The sequence below is a fragment of the Microtus oregoni genome, unplaced genomic scaffold (genome assembly GCF_018167655.1).
Source record: "Microtus oregoni isolate MIOR12 unplaced genomic scaffold, Mior012 000015F_ref0000493, whole genome shotgun sequence".
Classification (NCBI taxonomy): Eukaryota; Metazoa; Chordata; class Mammalia; order Rodentia; family Cricetidae; genus Microtus; species Microtus oregoni.
Window position 1 is genome coordinate 44,803,736 of NW_024543074.1, and position 18,159 is coordinate 44,821,894.

General features: G+C 47.9%; 3 protein-coding genes across 6 annotated transcripts; 2 read left to right on the forward strand and 1 right to left on the reverse strand.

The window, feature by feature from the left end:
• Positions 1–456: 456 nt before the first annotated feature.
• On the reverse strand, positions 457–8,780 carry Gdf9 (growth differentiation factor 9). Of its 4 annotated transcripts, XM_041665892.1 has the most exons (3): positions 8,577–8,710; positions 4,931–5,126; positions 457–1,739 (listed from the first exon to the last, which is right to left on the reverse strand). In XM_041665892.1, exons 1-3 carry the CDS (start codon positions 8,580–8,582, stop codon positions 811–813), a joined length of 1,131 nt encoding a protein of 376 aa, XP_041521826.1. In that variant the 5' UTR covers positions 8,583–8,710; the 3' UTR covers positions 457–810. The 4 variants fall into 4 exon arrangements, with proteins under 4 accessions (XP_041521826.1, XP_041521828.1, XP_041521827.1 ...); XM_041665894.1 differs by lacking the exon at positions 4,931–5,126 and having other exon boundaries at positions 8,707–8,780; XM_041665893.1 differs by lacking the exon at positions 4,931–5,126 and having other exon boundaries at positions 8,577–8,627.
• On the forward strand, positions 8,754–10,718 carry LOC121457156 (cytochrome b-c1 complex subunit 8). Its single transcript, XM_041665895.1, has 3 exons — positions 8,754–8,891; positions 8,977–9,143; positions 10,518–10,718. The coding sequence occupies exons 2-3, from the start codon at positions 8,990–8,992 to the stop codon at positions 10,610–10,612; spliced, it is 249 nt and encodes an 82-aa protein (XP_041521829.1). The 5' UTR covers positions 8,754–8,891; positions 8,977–8,989; the 3' UTR covers positions 10,613–10,718.
• Positions 10,719–16,153: 5,435 nt separating this feature from the next.
• On the forward strand, positions 16,154–17,397 carry Leap2 (liver enriched antimicrobial peptide 2). The gene is made up of 3 exons (XM_041665400.1): positions 16,154–16,692; positions 16,850–16,986; positions 17,237–17,397. The coding sequence occupies exons 1-3, from the start codon at positions 16,549–16,551 to the stop codon at positions 17,271–17,273; spliced, it is 318 nt and encodes a 105-aa protein (XP_041521334.1). The 5' UTR covers positions 16,154–16,548; the 3' UTR covers positions 17,274–17,397.
• The last annotated feature ends 762 nt before the right edge of the window (positions 17,398–18,159 follow it).

Here is an 18,159-nt window from a genome sequence, read left to right on the forward strand (position 1 = left end):
ATTTTCATGGGAAAAGCAAAAAAACAATGTCCCTTAAATTAATGGACTACATTATGTTTTTTTATGTGACTCAACTGATTGACACAAGCCAGCCGTGAACAGAATATGATGCTCAAAGTCACTCAGGGGACGTGGCCATCCACCCTACCTACAGTCTCATTGACTGTCTTCACCAGGGTTCAGAAACGCAGTTCACCTCCCTCTGAGAAAGAGCTGCAGTCAGCCAAGGGTGGCGATCAGAAAGCCTCCTGTCCTCCTCCAACCAGCATATGAAAGTAATCTTTTCAGCTAGGAGGTGGTGGCGCACACCTTTAGTCCCAGCACTCTGGAGGCAGAGGCAGGCGGATCTGTGTGAGTTCAAAGCCAGCCTGGTCTACAGAATGAGTTCATAGAGAAACCCTGTTTTGAAAAAAGGAAAAGTGATCTTTTAGTAGAACACATACATTTTATGCCATAAACAGGAATTTATTTATTCTTCTATCACATAAAACCACAGCACACTAAGTGTTCACAGCTACATTTCCACTCGGGACTTGTGCTAACGAGTTTGTGCATCAGAGACACTCACGGGAAGAGAAAAAGGAAGAGCGCCACACAAGCATTTCACGTGGTTTGTGGCAATAATCGGTGTTGTGCCCTTTATACCCAGAGACGCTACCCACAACACACTCATTGACACACACTCCCCCCCTCACACAGTGTGCAGAGTGACATGGAGCGGTTGGTCACGTGAAGCTCTCTGTCCAGGCATGCTAAAGCCCACAGGGTTGCTCTGCCGATGGGTTCAGGTGTTGGTGGAGCGGGCCCATGCTAACGACAGGTACATCTGGTAGCTATCATGTCTTCGTACTCTTTGTAAGCAATGGAGCCGTCGGGTTCAATGGTCAACACGCTCAAGGGGCTGTATTTGCCAGGGACACATGAAGGCCTTGGCACGGAGGGGTCCAGCTTCTCATAGATGATATTCTGAACCATGGTGTGCACAGGAGAGCCATACCGATGCCTGACCGCCCTGGGACAGTCCCCTTTACAGTACCTGGGGTTGTATCTGTGTGGGGCCACGATCCAGTTGTCCCATTTGAGCTGACTGAAACTCAGCCTGAAGTCATGGAGTTCACACTCGTTTTGGGGAAAAAGAAACTGTTTGAAGTATTCGCTGAGATTGAAGGAGGCTGTAAGATGTGGCTTCTTGGCTTCCAAGTGGCTGGTTTTCTGCCCTCGACGGTGCCGGGCAGATCTTTTGACCTCGGCAGCCTTTTCTTGCACAGGCTGGGTGGCCACGCTGCCCTGGCCAGGATGCTGCAAAGGCCTCCGGGAGGAGTGAGGGGAATGCCAGGAGTGATAGGCCTGTGCACTGGTGTCGTTGAGATACAAGATGAGCGAGGGAGGCACAGACAGAGGCATGCTAAACACCCCGTCCTTGGGGGCCTGGTCTTTTGTGCACGTAAAATTGACAGACATATGAATGCTTCTCTCGCTGGAGTCCACCAGAGGCTGGAGGAGGGAGGTCACATCCATCTCGATCCATCTGTGTTTCTTCAAGGTAAACGAGTATGGTACCCGGAGGAGAGCCTTGCCGGAAGACTCGGGCTCCTTTACCACGAGGTCCCCCACACAGGTCGCAGTGGAGGAGGAAGCAGCCGAGTTGTTGAGCGCGTACAGCAAGACTGACTTGAGCAAGTGTTCCATGGCTGTCACCCGATCCAGGTTAAACAGCAGGTCCGCCATCGGCAGGGGTCCTGAGAAGAGAAGCCACCAACCAGTAAGTAGTGCTTGGGGACAAACTGGAAGGAGCAGGAAGTGAGATGGAAGAATTGGTAGTCAGTCATAAGCAGTTTCCTGTCCTTCTCCTCCCCTACTTCCTTAAGCCTCAAAAACAAAGCGAAGAAGGGGTTTAGAAGGAAATTATAGAGGGTCTGGGTATGTTACTCAGGGGCAGAGCACTTGCCTGGCATGCACAAGGGCCTGGGGTCATGCCTTGAGTTGGGTAGGGAGGTGAGGTTTTTTTTGTGATGTGATCACTTTGAAGGATTGGCGCCAGCTTGGGATATGTTGTGAGACTGCCTCAAACACACACACATATTCTCTCTCTCTCTCTCTCTCTCTCTCTCTCTCTCTCTCACTCACACACACACACACCCTCACACAGACATGCTCACACACTCACACACACATCCCCCCCCCCCCACACACACACACCACAAGAGACTGGACCTTGTAGCCCAAACCCATAATCCTGCTCTCTTGGGAGGTAAAGGTCATTCTCAGCTACCTAGCAAATTTGAGGTCAACCTAAACTGGTTCCACGAGACAAAGGCACCGCCCACACCCACATGGGGTGACTGAAGCCTCAGAAGGTAGAGGCAAGAGGCCCAGGAGGTCAATAGCCCCTTGACTACTGACTGAGTTCTAGGCGGCCTGCCTGGCCTGTCTGAGTGTAGAGCAGTTGAGTGGAGCTCAGTGAGTCAGGAGGATCGCTGCTCCTTTTGAGAACTTGAGTTTGAACCCTAGGATCTACATGGTGGAGGGAGAGATCCAACTTCAGAAAGCCTTTCTCTGACCTCCAGACATAACCCCACTCCCAATCCACACATGCAAATACATTTTGTCTCCATAAAAGTGAGATCAGCTTTGCTGGAGAGGTAAAGCAAGAGACTATCATTACATCCCAGTTCTAGACCCAACAGCTCGCTCCAACACAGGCAGGTGAGAAGAATGTCTCCCTTTGGTGGCATCCCCACTGACAACGCAGCCAGGAGACCATCAGAAGCAACACTCACTGGGCCTGGATGAAGCTCGTCAATTGAGAACATCTGACTGCCACGTGAGATTGGAAACAAATGGGGGCGCTAAGACTCCAGCGGGAGGAAGGGGGGCTTTCAACAGACGCCCTGTACAGTCATGATGGTTTTCCTTACACTGTGAACTGGTGGCCGCAGTGTGTGTGTGTTCAGGAGTATGTGTGTGGGGGTAGTTAATGGACACACATTCTGTGGCACATGTATGGAGGTAGAAAGACAACTTGTGGGACTTGGTTCTTCCAACATGTGGGGCCTGGGAACTGAACTAAGGCTGTCGGGTTGGTGGAAAAAGCCTTCACCCACAAAGCCATCGCAAAAGCCCTGGGATTTTCATTGCTGGTTTTTAAAGCCTTCCCCACTCTTTCTTACCAAACTGTTCCCGCTGTTTTTGGTTTTTTAAGACAGGGTTTCTCTGTAGCTTTGGAGCCTGTCCTGGAACACACCCTGTAGACCAGGCTGGCCTTGATCTCACAGAGATCTGCCTGCCTCTGCCTCCTCCCTAGTGCTAGGATTAAAGGCGTGCGCCACCACCACCCGGCCTGTTCCCATTGTTGACTAGCACTTTGAGGTTTGGGGTTTGGGGTAGCCCAAGCTGGTCTGGAACTCTTTGGGTAGACCCAGCTGGCTCTGCTCTGAGCTCGGAGATCAGCCTGCCCCTGCCCCTGAGGGCTAGAATTAAAGTCACGTGTCACTATCCCCTGCTTGACTTCTGGAGGTCAAACTCTGGGCATCTGGCACACTCAACATAAACTGTGCTATATCGGGGCTGGAGAGATGGCTCAGTGGTTAAGAACACCAGCTGTTCTTCCAGAGGTCCTGAGTTCAATTCCCAGCAACCACATGGTGGCTCACAACCATCTGTAATGAGATCTGGTGCCCTCTTCTAGTGTGTGGGCATGCATGGAGGCAGAATGTTGTATACACAATAAATAAATAAATTAAAAAAAAACTGTGCTATATCTCAGCCATACAGTTTGTACTGTGCCAGATGGACTGAAACTTTCCTCTCACAGGAAACCGAACGAGAGGGAAATGTCCCATTCATCACGGCCACTACTGGCTCAAAGCGAGGTTTCAGCACAATGCTAGGCCAACAGCTTGACAGAATAGAAAGAGATGCTAGCTATTTTTTTTTTAGATTTTCTTTTTTTTTTTTTTATTAAAAATTTCCACCTCCTCACCTCCTTCCCTGGTCTTTCAAGACATTACTCCTCTAGCCTTGACATATTGAGCTAGTGTGCTGTTACAGGCCTGTGACCCCAGCACTAAGGCAGGCGGAGTCACTGCTGTTTTGAGGTCAGTCTCAAAAGAGAGGGAGGGAGGGAGGGAAGAGGGAGGAAAAGGAGGAGGGAAAGTTCAAACAAAACAAAAATCTATCATACTAATTTTTTTCTTTTTACAGTTTTTTAAAGACAGGGCTTCTTTGTGTAGTCCTGACTATCCTGGAACTTGCCTGCCTCTGCCTCCTGAGTGCTGGATTAAAACTGTGCCACCACTGCCCAAACATACTAGTTTCTTAGCTGATGATGGTTTAAGCTAACAACACACACACACACACACATATATATACACACACACATATACACACACCAAGCAAACAGTGGAATCAGTGCTCCTGCCCAGGGATGTAGTAACAGGGTTTAGCTAGCATGTGTGAGTCCCACAACCCTATTTGATCCTTAGCACCACCACACCAAAAAAGAATTCAAGAACTTAAGAAAAAAATTAAAGCTGTGCCATGGTGGTGCACGCCTTTAGTCCCAGCACTTGAGAGGCAGAGGCAGGCAGATCTCAGAGTTCAAGACCAGCCTGATCTACAGAGTGTCAAGATAGCTAGGGCTATGATACCGAGAAACCCTGTCTCAAAAAGAAAAGAACTAATTTGTTTGACTTGGATACTGAGAATAATGCCAAAAGAAAAAAATGTGTGATGCTGTAAACCTACATAATCCCAGTACTCAAGGGCTGAGGCAGGAGGATGCAGAGTTTGAGTAGAACCTGGGTGACAGGGTAAGATCTTGACTCAGAACAAACAAATTCAAATCAAAGCCTGGCTTCTCTTAGTAACAGAAACACTGAAGCTCCTTGTCTCCTCTCTCCACCCAGTTGAACAATTTGCTCTTACCCACCTGTCACCTGGTTGCCAGGCGCTGGCTCATGCTTGGTAGAGGGGCTGAAGAGCCGAACAGTGTTGTAGAGGTGACTTCTGCTGGGTTTAGGAACCCCTTCCTTGGTAGCATATGTCTTATAGAGCTTTTTCATGTAGTAGAGCGCTCTGGAGTCAGGTTGCAGCTTAGGGGCCTCACCTCTCCTATCAGACAGGACCTTAAAGAGGGGAGGCAGGAGACCCGAACTGTCGGTCCCATCTACAGGCAGCAGCAAGGACCAAGGATCTGCCTCAGACTCCAAAGCTGCACTGGTTCCAGTCTGGGATTCTCCCCTAGAAGCCTGAGAGCTGAGGCTAGTAAGAAAACACAGCCAGGCAAAGCAGCAAAATCCAAACTGGAGTTTGCTGGGAAGTGCCATGGCTTGGGAGAACTAGGAAGGAATGCATCTCCCCACGCCGGTCTTCTTTCTAAAGACTGGGAAAGCCCTGGTGTTGTCCTTAAATAAAATCTAGGTGTGGAGGACCAGCTTCACTTCTGCAATCAGACCTCAAGGATGCCTAGCTGTAGATTATTCTTCATCACTCTATGAGTCAGCTGTGAGCACATTTTTATACAATTTGCTCTCATTAGGTGCAGATTTGTCTACTTAGCTTTTTTCCATTTTCCCTGACATTTACTTCAAACCCACCAAGTATTATCACCCTAATGGACTACTCACACAGCTGAGAACCCTAGAGAAACCCGAAGAATTATAAAACAAAGTATCTTAGGGCTGGAGATGTAACTGCAGAAATATTAGGTTTGTTTTTTTTCTCTTGATTCACCATCTCCACAGCCTTAGTACTACCTGGTTACATATTGCACAGTGAGTTGGGAACACAGGAAGTCACGATGAGTACAGAAATTCCAGAGTGACGTTAGGCTGTTCAGCCTGGCCAGGGGCCTTAGTACAGGGCATGGAAATTTGGCATAGGACAACATTTACTCGTAGTGTGCTTTAAAAGAAGACATGGCGGCGGCCGGGGGAGGAGGAGGTTGCAGGTGTGATTCACACCTTTAATCCCAGCACTCGGAAGGTACAGGCAGGTGGACCTCTATGAGTTCAAGGCCAGCCTGGTCTACAGAGAGGGTTCTAGGAAAGCTAGGGCTACATACTATGGAGACCCCATTTCAAAATTAAAAGAGGCCATTACAGAGCTGGAGAGATGGCTCAGTCCTTAAAGAGCACTGACTGTTCTTCCAGAGGACCTGGGTTCAAATCCCAGCTCACAACTTTCTGTAACTCCAAGGTCAGACATCTTTACACAGATTGTATGCAGGCAAAACAGCAAGGCACATAAAATAATAAAAATAAATTATTTTTAAAAAGAGGACATCACCTTTAATCTTGACCAATTTAAAAATACAACATCCTGGGACTGGAAAGATTGCTCAGCAGTTAAGGGCAGTGGTTACTCTTCCAGAACAAATTATGTGGCTCATGACCACCTGTGACTCCACTTCTGGCACCCTTAGGAATATAAAACACCAACTATAAAATGAAAATAACATTTTTTTAAAAAAAAAAACCCACAATATCTATCTGGACGGCAAGATGGCTCTGAGAATAAAAGCACTTGCCACCAAGCCCAATGACCAAAATTCAGTCCTACAAACGTGCATCCAGTCTCTAAGATCCGCATGGCAGAAGGGGAGAGGAGGCTCCTACAGGTTCCTCTGACCTGTACTCAATGCACCCTTTGCACACAGAATACATATTTTATCTAAGGAAGCAACTACAGAAAGCTTTTATTTGCTCAAAGGAATCAATGCCTTTTGAAGCAGAACAGAAACCAAAAAATATCCTAACTACTCTCAATACTTTCAAAACCAGCATATCAAACTTGATTTTCATTAGAATGCCATTTTTCCACACTAGTAATTAAAAATGTAAGACCCAGATTGTACGTTTGTGTGTGTGTGTGTGTGCAATTATTGCGCCTCATCTTCTGAACAAGAATGTCACGTTAGCCTCTTGTTAAAGGCGATGACAATCTGAGGACACTTCATGTCACAGTCTTCTCCTTTGCCAGCACCAAGTCTGCCTCATCTGAGGCCTCTGTTTTGTGAGAAACACTGGTTCTCCACTGCTGTCTGTGGCACCGGTTATTCATTCAAGATCAAGAGCCCTGGCAAAGTCCCTGGGTTTGTCGGCAGCAGCTCTTTCCTTCTTCGATCTGCTCTTATCAGATTCACTGTCAGACAAGATTTCCTTTCTGTACCATCTTTTTGAAAACTAAGAAAAGCTTCAATTAATTCTGGACAATCTAAATTTTCTTCTGGTTCCCAAGTATTCTCAGCATCTGTGAGCCCCTTCCACTCGAGGAAATGCTCCACCGTCCTCCTATTCACTCACTACATGTGGGTCCAGGACTTAGTTTTTCAGGTTCTGCCTCTTCAACTTTTTTTGCTCCGGGTTGTGCTCCTCAGCTAGGTCACAACCAAGGGGCAAAATACATATTTTAAAAGTAATGAAAAGTACAATATCCTAGTGTCCTTGTTTTGGTCTACAATCCATGTGACCATACTCTGGTCGAAAGGTTTCGAGATATATACAAGTAGTACATATTTAAACATATTTAATATGTACTATTATATGTAAGTCTTATTTATTTTTTAACAAGCAACCCAGATGGCAGAATTCACGACAGTATTTTAGTCCTTGACTAAAGTATTTGTGTTCCTGCCTTGGAGCTGAGACCAGGCTAAATAGTGTTTTAGGAGAACCAGGGGCAAGTGCACCACCATGCAAAGAGGGGTTACCTAGGGCTCCTCGGAAGGTGATCATCTTCTGGATGAAAGTGAACCCATACTCATACTCATAACATAAGATAAAAAGAGTGCACAGCACCTGATTAATAAAGCCGAACCCTTGCAAAACTGAAGCTCAGGGTTCGCCAAGCCGCCGCCCCAGTTTGATCGCCAGATTATAATTGGCCAGTCATCCCATTTACAGGCATTGGGACAAACAGAAAGGTCCGTGAGTCCCACAGGACAGTACTAGTTAGGAGAATGCACTTTAGGGAAAACACAAAAGTTCCATAAAGAGAGGAAAGAGCCGGGGCTCTTTCCTGCCCGAACTGAAGCCCCTCTATAGTTCCCATGACCACGACCCGCGTCTGACAACTGGCTGACGGAGAGCTGCTGATTTGTAACTGAACTAGGAGAAACGTTTGTGTCACATTCTCGACAAGTCTACCGGCTGCCAGTAGTTTCCTAGGCAGCGTTTACAGTAGCCCTAGACCCAGTGTCCCTAACTTTGTGCTGCAGTCATGAGGGTCTGTCTACAGTCCAACCCCTTTTGGTTACGGGGATCCCATGCAACTGGCACTCCTCCGCTAAGGGACAGCCAGGAGGACAAAGTCCCCTTTTTCCCTCTTTGGGCAGCTTCCAGCTCTGGTATCTATCCAACGAAATCCCTGGCACTAAGCAGTAAGAACCAGCTCTTGGAACGCCCACACGCCCTAAGCCCCGCCCATTTGCACAAACCACGCCCTATACACCTAAAGGCCCCGCCCCATGCACGGCGGGAGCCTCACGAACGTTCACCTAAACTCTATCCAGTGCTAAAATCCGGGCCACGCACTCACCAATCCCCCCAAAATCTTTCCAAGCTCCGCCCACATACCAACATAAGCCCGCCCACACGTCCTCTACGCTCCGGTAAGGCACACGTGCTCCGCTAAGCACCACCCAGCCTCTTGAAGAACCGGTTCTGCACCTGTAAGCCCCGCCCCCTCCCTCTTGGCCCCGGGCACCTCCCGCTCACGCGCAAGGCCACTCCGAGGTCCGCGGTCCAGGCCATTTTCTCTTTAGGGCTGGTCGTCGTCTCCCCCTGGAGACAGACGGAAAATGGTAGTGCCCGGAAATGACATTAAGATTTCCAAGCTCGACTTCCGCCCCTTCCGGAAGTGACATTGAAGCCGGGCTCAGCGTGGAGGAGGTAGAGGTGACCTGGTGGCGAGGGTCGGTACGGGGCGGTGGGAGTTCCTTGCGGGCATAAGCCACTCTGTGTCCTCCGTCCTTAGGGCCGCCGCCACCATGGGCCGCGAGTTCGGGAATCTGACGCGGATGCGTCACGTGATCTCCTACAGCTTGTCACCCTTTGAGCAGCGCGCCTTCCCGAACTACTTCAGCAAAGGCATCCCCAATGTGCTGCGCCGCACTCGCGAGCGCATCCTGCGTGTGGCGCCGCGTGAGTGCGGGGCTGGCGGGGGAGGGCGCACCTTTCCTTCCAATATCCCCGACCAGACGTGGAGTTGTCACCATATCGGAGTGACTGGCCTAAGGTCACTCGGATGACTCCCGCGTCCCCCTCTGAGGTCATCGCTGTCCGCTATCAGTGCTGCAATGCTGATGCAATGTCTTGTGTTAGCTATGCGCCGATTTGCTGACGGTGTCATGGCATTGCGAATATGCCAGGAACCCGTGGAAGGTACACTTGAATTTGATGGAGAGGTTGAGGTCCACCCGATCTTGGTGTGGAACCCAGGCTGGCCTCACACTTGTGATTTTACTGCCTTGTCCTCGGGACTGCTGGCTGGGATTATAGGCATTTGCCAGCACAGCAACTTGAAATGTGCTTTTAAGACAGTGAAGTTTATGTTAGGTAAATTTCATCTTTAGTTATCTCATGAAATTTTTCATTTAGTGTTAAGAAGAGAGACTAGGAAGGTCAAAGCTAAATCTTGTGGTCATCATTTTGGTTGCTTATAAAATGAGTGTGTAATTGTAACCGTTTTTTAACCTCTTATTAAAAGTAGTTTCTGGTCGTGATAATGCCTGCATTTAATCCCAGCGTTCAGCATTGCCGGGGGCATAAGTTTCATTTTTTCATTCCCGAGGCAGAGGAAGGTGGATCTACGTAGTTTGAAGCCAGCCTGGTCTACATAGGGAGTTCAGGTCCCCAAGGGCCGTATAGTAAGAGCCTGTCTCAAAACAAAAACATAGAGCTGGAGATGGCTCAGCACTTAAAATCACTTGCTGCTCTTTCCGAGAATCTGGTTCCGTTCCCACCACCCATATCGTAATTCACAAGCACCGGTGTGTGACTCCAAAGGGAACTGGCACTCTCTTATTGCCTCAGTCACGGGGCATGTGTGTGCTACACAACATACATACAGGTGAAACACTTATAAAATATAAAAAGCAAAGGCTGGGCATTCGTGCATTCAGGAGGCAGAGGCAGGCAGGTCTCTGAATTGCAGACGAGTCTGGTCTACATAGTTAGTTTCAGGACAGTTAGCCAAACAGAGACCTTATCTCAAAAAAAAAAAAAAAGTCAAAGACACCTTTAATCCCAGCACTTGGGAGGCAGAGACAGGTGGATCCCTGAGTTTAAGGATAACCAGGGCTACACAGAAAGACCCCATCTCCAAAACAGAACAAGTTCAAAGCTAGGGACAACAAAAGAGCAGGCAGAATGGTAGGAAGTCAAAACTGAGGACTGTGGGCAGGACATGGTGCATGAGAGAGGCCAGCCTGGTTCCCACAGCCCAGCTCCACCCCACGCCAGAGGAGCTGAGGTTCTGTGCTCTCTGCTCACAGCTTTCTCTCTCGACTGTTGCAGCGTTTGTGGCGTTTTATCTGATCTACACCTGGGGGAACCAGGAGTTTGAGCGGTCCAGGAGGAAAGACCCAGCTATGTACGAAAATGACAAGTGAGCAGCACGCGTCTAGATGACAGTTTCCCGCCCGAAAGCCCCTTCTCCGCGAGAGGAGTCTATGTTATGTGTCCTGAAGATACAATAAATTACTTACGTTTACGGGCTTTCCTGTTGTGACTTCGCTTATTTGAGACAGGGTCTCACTACGTGTACCTGACTGGCCTGGACAGACTAACAAGTCCACCTGCCTCTGCCTCTGCCTCTGCCATGGTGTTGAACATCATGCCTGGACCAAGTTTTATGAGACAAGGTTTCTCTGTGTAACAGTCCTGGCTGTCCTAGAACTTGCTTTGTAGACCAGGCTGGCCTTGAACTCACTGAGATCCGCCTGCCTCTGCCTCCCAAGTGCTGGGATTAAAGGCGTGCGCCACCACCTCCACCCCAACCCTCATGATTGTTTTGTTTTACAAGTAGAGTCCTTAGTGTGACTGGGTATATTCAAGTCATGCTGATCCCTTTCCCGGCACAAGTCCTGAAAGGTGGCTGGGGGTAGGTGTGAGTGGCATGGGTTCGGGAATGCCAGCTCTTGACCCAGCTCTGCTCTCATTATAACTATAAAGTCTAGTAATGACACTGTCATTAGGATGTCAGGTGTTCTTCCTAGCCACATAAAGGAACTTTTAACTCCCCGCAGCCTTTGAAGTGAGCGTTATAATCTCTGCAGATGAGGAATCACAGTTTAAGTACTTTGCCCAGAAGCACATGACAGTGAGTTGGTAGAGCCAGGTACCAGTGTGTGTTCTTCAAACCATGCCGTGCTGCTTTGCTCCCCAGGGAAGACCTTAGCGTGAGGGGGTTCATCTGTGAAAGGAGACCATGGTGTCATCCCTTGGCTGCTACAGCCCATGCCTGTCAGAACCATGGTTGGCTTTGTGTCATGGAGCCAATCCAACATGGCTGTTAGCTGTATGTGGACCACAAGGTCTGAAAAGACTCATCCTTTTATGGGAAAGGCACACCACCTGCCCTACAAGCTTTGGATGCCCTTGTTCTCTCTTTGCCTGGAGATGATAGGGCGGACATGCTTGGCCGTCCTGAGCTTCTGGCCTCGTCAGTCAGCTAAGGACATTATTGCAGACTGTAGTAGCTCACAGTGTAATGTTGGACTCATGTTTTTGCCTGATGATTGCTAGCTCGTGCCAAAAGTCCTCAAAAGAGAACAAATGACAAGCTGGATCGTGGTGGCACACACCTTTAATCCCAGCACTTGGGAGGCAGAGGCGGGCGGATCTCTCTCTGAGTTTGAGGCCAGCCTGGTCTACAGAGTGAGTTCCAGGACAGGTTCCAAAGCTACACAGAGCAACTCTGTTTTGAAAAACGAAAATAAATAAATACATAGATAAACTAAAAAGAAAGACTTGCAACAACAGAAACCTGTAGGTTGCATGGACTGTGAGGCAGGATATAGCATGACTGTGTCTTATACCCATGCCCTGTGTCAGTCGTTCTCAGCCTTCCCAATGCTGCAACTCCTGCAGCCCTTTAATAAATAGGTCCTCGTGTTGTGGGGAAGCCAAGCATAACTTCATTTTCATTGCTGCTACATAACTGCATTTGCTACTGTTATGAATCATTATGTAAATAAATATCTTTTCCAGTGGTCTTAGGTGACCCCTGTGAAAGGACTGTTTGGTCCCTGCCCAAAAGGAGTTAAGACCCACAGGTTGGGAATATCTGCTTTAAACTGTCACTTCTGGAGCCTCAAATGTCTACAAAACATGTCAGCACAAGGGGGTTTGAGTCAGCTGTAGTGGAGATGGTGAGAAGAGCGAGCCCAGGGAAGTTCCCAGAGTTGTGCCCATTCCCAGTCCGGCTTCCATGTTTGACTCTGTCCAGATTTATTCCTGTGACTTAGAACCCATGAGTCAGTCATAGACTCCTTTAGGAATTTAAAGCCAGGCAGTGGTGGTGCATGCTTTTAATCCCAGCACTTGGGAGGCAGAGGCAGGCGGATCTCTGTGAGTTTGAGGCCTGGATTATAGAGTGAGTTCCAGGACAGCCAGGGCTACCCAGAGAAACTCTGCCTCAAAAATAAATAAATAGAGAAACAAGCTGCAGGCCTCCAGGGGTGGAAATATAGCCACACCCATCTTGACTCTGGACACACCAGCTCAGAAGACTAACTTCAGTTTTCTTAGCTCACAGCAGGAGACGAGCCTCTCAGTCTGACCTTTTAAAAATACATATATTATTGTATGTGCGTCTATGCGCCTCGGTGTGCATATGGAAGTCGGAGGACAACTTTGTGAGATCAGGTCTCTGCTTCCGCCTTTATCTGAGTTCACCAGGGATCAAACTTGGGTCATTGTTCTTGGACTGCAAGGGCCGTCACGGAAGAGGCAGCCCCTCAGCCCATCGTGAGTGCTGAGGGGACCCTGCTGTCAGTGCTTTGATGTTGGGTGGTTCTGTTTATGACTAAAATCGTCCCTTATGGCTGAACTCTGTCTCTCACAGAGTTTTCCTCTTTGAGCTTAGGGACAGAGGGCTCAGCCATGTGAAGGGTGCCCAGACAGTGACTCTGACCCTACATGACCTGGAGTCTCTTTAGGGACTTGTTCTGTTTGTAGAGATTCACAAAGGATAATGTGAAACGCCCTGCCCCATTCACATGATAAGCGTGCATGTGTGCGTGTGTGCATGCATGCGTCCGTGCGTGTAAGCAGGAGGTTGATGTCAGACATCTTCTGTCACTTTCCACTGTATATTTTGAGACAAAGCATTGAACCTCAAAGATTTAAGCCAGCTAAGCTGGCCACCGAGCCCCAAGGGTCCCCGCTCCACCTCCCAATGCGAGGATGGCAGACCTGCTGCCACACCTGGTTTGTTATGTGGTGCTGGTGATCTGAACTTAGGTCTTCCTGTTTGTGTGGCAAGTACTTTAGCAACTGAGCTATCTCCCTGGCTCCTGGAGTCAAGCCTTTTAAGGACAGAGATATCACTATGGTCCCATGTCTTAGATCCCCACAGCTCTTTTGTTGGCTGTGACACAATTTCCTCCATTTAACTCTTTTTGGAAAAGCCCAGGCTTCTGCTCTCACCTGGCTCTCCCCTGAGAGCTGCAATCCGGGAAAGAGAGCACTCTTCATTTTGCCGGTATTGTATTCAGGACATAGGCCCAGACAGTCAAAAAATAAATGCACTTTGACCTTTTGTTGAAATTTTACCTGGAAACCTTTTTTTTGCATTCCTAAGACTTTCGTCTTTTACTAGGCACCCTCTGCTCAGGGACAACACAAAAGTGTCCCATTACCACCAAATCTCAATGATCCCCTGTCCACCCTGAAGACATTCAGACAGCTCCTCGCGTTCTCTAACCTTTCTCCTGAATATCCCTAGGGTTGTGCCTGGAGCGAGCAGACTCTCACTAGCAAACTGTCTGTCTTTCTCTTCTTGTAAATTAACCATTTGGACCCCAAATGTGCTCATGAGGTCTGAGGCCTCTCACCTCACTGTCAGAGCAAAGACTAAAGCTCAAGAGGGGAAGAGTTGGCCTGTGGTCAGACACCCTGCTCCTGCCTCCTGGTCTGTAAGAGTTCTTGCCTTACAGCTGAAATTAGGGCAGCTGAGGCCTGTGAACTGAAGGAAGGAGCTCGTAGCTCTTTGTTCATTTAATAACATATGTGACAGGAGAGGGAGAACAGACAGATTGTTTAACTTTCAGGCACAGTGTCAGTTTTCACAGAAAAGGCTGGGATAACTGGCGTCAGTTCTGCTGAGGGCCTAGGTGCTGTTTCACCTCTCAGAGTTTGAGAGGTGCTTGTGTTTTTTTCTGTAGTACTAGGGATTGAATCCAGAGCCTCGCACATGCTGGACACACACCCTGACCACTGGGCTACTCTCACTACAACTTCCAGCTTCCACAATACCCTTTAAATCCAGCTGCAGGTTGTGTTCACGTGTTTAGTAAGTTGCCCCTAACAAGTCAATACATTTCCCTTGACTGGGCTATGATGAGCTTTAGAAACTACATGAAAGGCTGCCTTGATTTTGCTGAGGGAAAAGGCAGCAGAAATGGAAGGCTGGGAGAAAAGCCATCTTTTGGATGAATGACATGTCACTGAGTGCTGGTGAAGGAGGGACTGGCACTGAGCCCACACACCCAGCAGGTTCTAGGACACATGTTGTCCAGCCGTGCTTATCTAATCACATCTGTGCTTACTCAATGTTCACTGGGTCACCACAAAGCTTCTCCCCACTCTGCAAAGTTCCCACTTGGTCTCTTACTTGAGGTCATCCAGTATATAACCTCCCGGGGCAGAAGGGGAGCAGCTGAACTGGTCTGGAACTGGTAGATTAGAATTTACTGGTTGATTGTATTTGGTAGGCGGGTCTAGTCAGCAACTCTTATGCTGGGGAATTCCCCATGAGACTTCCATTCTCTACAGAACTAGGGAAGACAGATTTCTGCCCCCAAACCCAGCGTGAGGCCCATCACACTTCTCCTTTGGCCAAGAGCTACATTTGCTTGTCTTGGCATTGGTGACCATGCTGCTGCCCGCAGCACAGCAGCAGCTCCTCCAGTTTTGCTTGGGCAAAGAAACAAACAGGCTCTTGTCCAAATGTCCAATCATGAAGATGAGAAGAGCCTCGTGAAGGGTTTATCAGTGAGACATCAGAACAGGGAGAGAGAATCCGCTCTGTAATTTGTGTGTGTGTGTGGTGTTTCTTATGGTCATAGGGAGATCTAAGCTCTTATGTATGTCCTTACTTTATAAATTCAACTTCCCACCCCCAAACTTTTTTTTTTTTTTTTGAGACAGGGTTTCTCTGTAGCTTTTGGAGGCTGTCCTGGAACTAACTCTGTAGACCAGGCTGGCCTCGAACTCACAGAGGTCCACCTGCCTCTGCATCCTGAGTGCAAGGATTAAAGGCATGTGCCACCACCGACTGGCTCCCCCCAAACTTATTAAAACACCCATGTTTGACCTGAGTGTGGTGGTCCACTTCCAAGAACAAGACAGGACTGTGAAATTGGGCCAGCCTGGGCTATGGCTGTGAGACGTTCTCAAAATCAAAGGTGTTATCACGTAGTGCCCATAAAATTCAGTACAGTTAAGTGCTGATTTAGGGACCTACAGGGATCTCTATGAAAGCCAACGAATGTTTGGGCTTCAGACACAGGCTAACAACTACCACCCCGAGGTTGCCAGAAGATATGCTCTGCTGAAGCCCCAGGTAACTGATGAAGACAAAGCCCAGGATTCATTTGGTGTTGTAGGCACACGATGCAGCATTAAGAATTTCTGCTACCTCCTCCCTCGTGTTCTTAAAAACAAAAAGCTATTCATCCATCCCTCTGTGGCTCGAGCGGCAGTAGTCGCTTGTCCCCTGGAGGGAAGGCAGAGTTTGGGTTTTTCACAGCCAGGTCTTCACTGACAGAATGACAGCCCATTGGTGAGTGGGGGACTGGGACACTGTAGAATGTCGGCTTAAGTATCCTCCCACAGGAGGAACAGAGGCCACATCCAATTGCCTGTACTTAGCAGGTCAGTGTTTTTTTTTTTTGTTTTTTTTTTTTTTTTGCCTAGAAAAGCTCAGGGGTCAACATTACTTCATAGACTTCATTAGAATTCTATTTTGATTATAATCAACTCACAGTGATATTTTAGGACTTTTTCTTGGTTCTGGGAATTGAAGCCACGACATCATACGTGCCTTCACTGTTAAACTCCCAGCCTATTTTAGAAGTGTGGCCAGGCTCCTGGTCTCCCTTCTGGATTCACATGGCTTTCAGAGGGAAGGTGGGGACAATGCTGACTTCTGATAAGATGGGTGTAAGGGTCCAGACCAGCAACATCATCAAAGTCCAGAAGAGGGATCACTAAGTACAATGTGCCTCAAGTGGAGTCTGTGATTACATTCTTTAGGTACATATTAACCTATTAAATCGATCCTGATTACAAACAAACTTTGCCCCTACCTCGCCTGGCAACCATGAGAAAGGCAGATAGATGTCAGCCTATAAAAGGAAACAAGAACTGTCCCCTGGCCTTCAGGCTCCAACATCTTCCTTTTGCCAAGATGCTACAGCTCAAACTCTTTGCAGTGCTCATAACATGCCTGCTGTTGGTGAGCCAGGTAAGAAAGAATACCTGTGTATGCTGGATATAGTAGTGGCTGTGGAATTCTAAGTCAGACTCAACCCTGGGAAATGCTGTTATACCTCCTGCAACCTGGGTGTTTGGCAGAGGGTGGATGCTTGCCAACCTGAAGTGGATATGCCTCTGCTCTATAGGTCAATGGCTCCCCAGTACCAGAACTGAGTTCAGCAAAGAGATCCCGGAGAATGACCCCATTTTGGAGAGGGGTTTCCCTCAGGCCCATTGGTGCTTCATGTCGGGATGATTCGGAGTGTATCACAAGACTATGCAGGTATTTGACAAGCCTGGGTGCAGGGTGGGCCAGAGACCTCTGGGAATCTGGGAGAGGTGAGATTCAAGGGTAAAGCTGAGACAGGGGTAGGGTGTGCATAGAGATGGAATTGCAAGTTCCATGGAGGAGAGTTCCTTAACAGCCAAGAACCATTCAGATCCCTAACACTGGACAGATGAAACAGGGGAAAGCAGGTGCAGCAGAGGTGATCTACATCCAATCGTGAACACTTCTTTTCTTTCCCCGCTAGAAAAAGACGCTGTTCTCTAAGTGTGGCCCAGGAGTGATGTCCATACCAGGGGAAAAGTCAGCTCCAACAGTGCTCCGTTATATGGAATATTGGTTAACTGCATTTAAGTGAAGCAACCTTGTGTTTTTAATATTTAAAGACAGATACTTGCTTTAAACTGGTCTCCATTTCTTCTTAGAATGTTGTTGATACATAGACGTTGTACATAGACATAACTAAGTTTGTCAGAGTTTATTTTTCTATAAATACTATTAAATGTCTTAAATCCAAATTCTGGCAGTCTGGAATTGACACTTGACCCACTTCACACATTATAGGAAAGAGCACTCACTATCTAACGAGTGGAGCTGCTCCACCTTGGAGGTGTGGAGAACACCCACTCTTCAACGAATCTTACACCAGGCTTGATAGAGGCAATGCTCAACAACTGTCAGTCTGTGCGGAGTAGACCACGGCTCTTTGCTCTGTAAACAACTCTTTAGGCTGGCATGTGCCACCTGAGGCCTATAAGACTTTGCCTATAACTTTATGAACATGAAACAGAAACCAAAGAAAAGCCTGACTTAACAAAACAATAAGCTGGGTGTAATGCAAATTCTAATTGTTCTTAATAACAGAAACTCGGAGTCAGATATCAGGGTAAATGCTGAAAAGATCAGAGAAGTAAAGGAGCCAGTCACTACAGAGACTTTTTACCTCTACCATATCCTCAGTCCGAAGGGAGCAAGATCCTGTCTCCATAAATTCTCAGACTGAATGCTTTGAGCTCCTGTCTCCTTCCACCTTATATTCCTCTCTTTTCCCAGCCATATCCCTTCCTGTCTCCATTTCTCTAGTGCTAGACTTAAAAGTATGTGACTTTCAAATACTGGGATTAAAGGTATGAGAGCCACACTTCCTGGCTCTGATTCTCTCTCTTTCTC

Excerpts from the sequence above, each read along its gene's own strand:
- Gdf9 (XM_041665891.1), bottom strand. The coding sequence starts at position 5,327 with ATGGCACTTCCCAGCAAACTCCAGTTTGGATTTTGCTGCTTTGCCTGG. Across the intron at positions 1,740-4,930 it reads GCCTGGCAACCAGGTGACAG|GACCCCTGCCGATGGCGGAC; the intron begins GTGGGTAAGAGC and ends TTCTCTTCTCAG.
- LOC121457156 (XM_041665895.1), top strand. The coding sequence starts at position 8,990 with ATGGGCCGCGAGTTCGGGAATCTGACGCGGATGCGTCACGTGATCTCC. Across the intron at positions 9,144-10,517 it reads CATCCTGCGTGTGGCGCCGC|CGTTTGTGGCGTTTTATCTG; the intron begins GTGAGTGCGGGG and ends CGACTGTTGCAG.
- Leap2 (XM_041665400.1), top strand. The coding sequence starts at position 16,549 with ATGAGAAAGGCAGATAGATGTCAGCCTATAAAAGGAAACAAGAACTGT. Across the intron at positions 16,693-16,849 it reads GCCTGCTGTTGGTGAGCCAG|GTCAATGGCTCCCCAGTACC; the intron begins GTAAGAAAGAAT and ends TCTGCTCTATAG. Across the intron at positions 16,987-17,236 it reads TGTATCACAAGACTATGCAG|AAAAAGACGCTGTTCTCTAA; the intron begins GTATTTGACAAG and ends TTTCCCCGCTAG.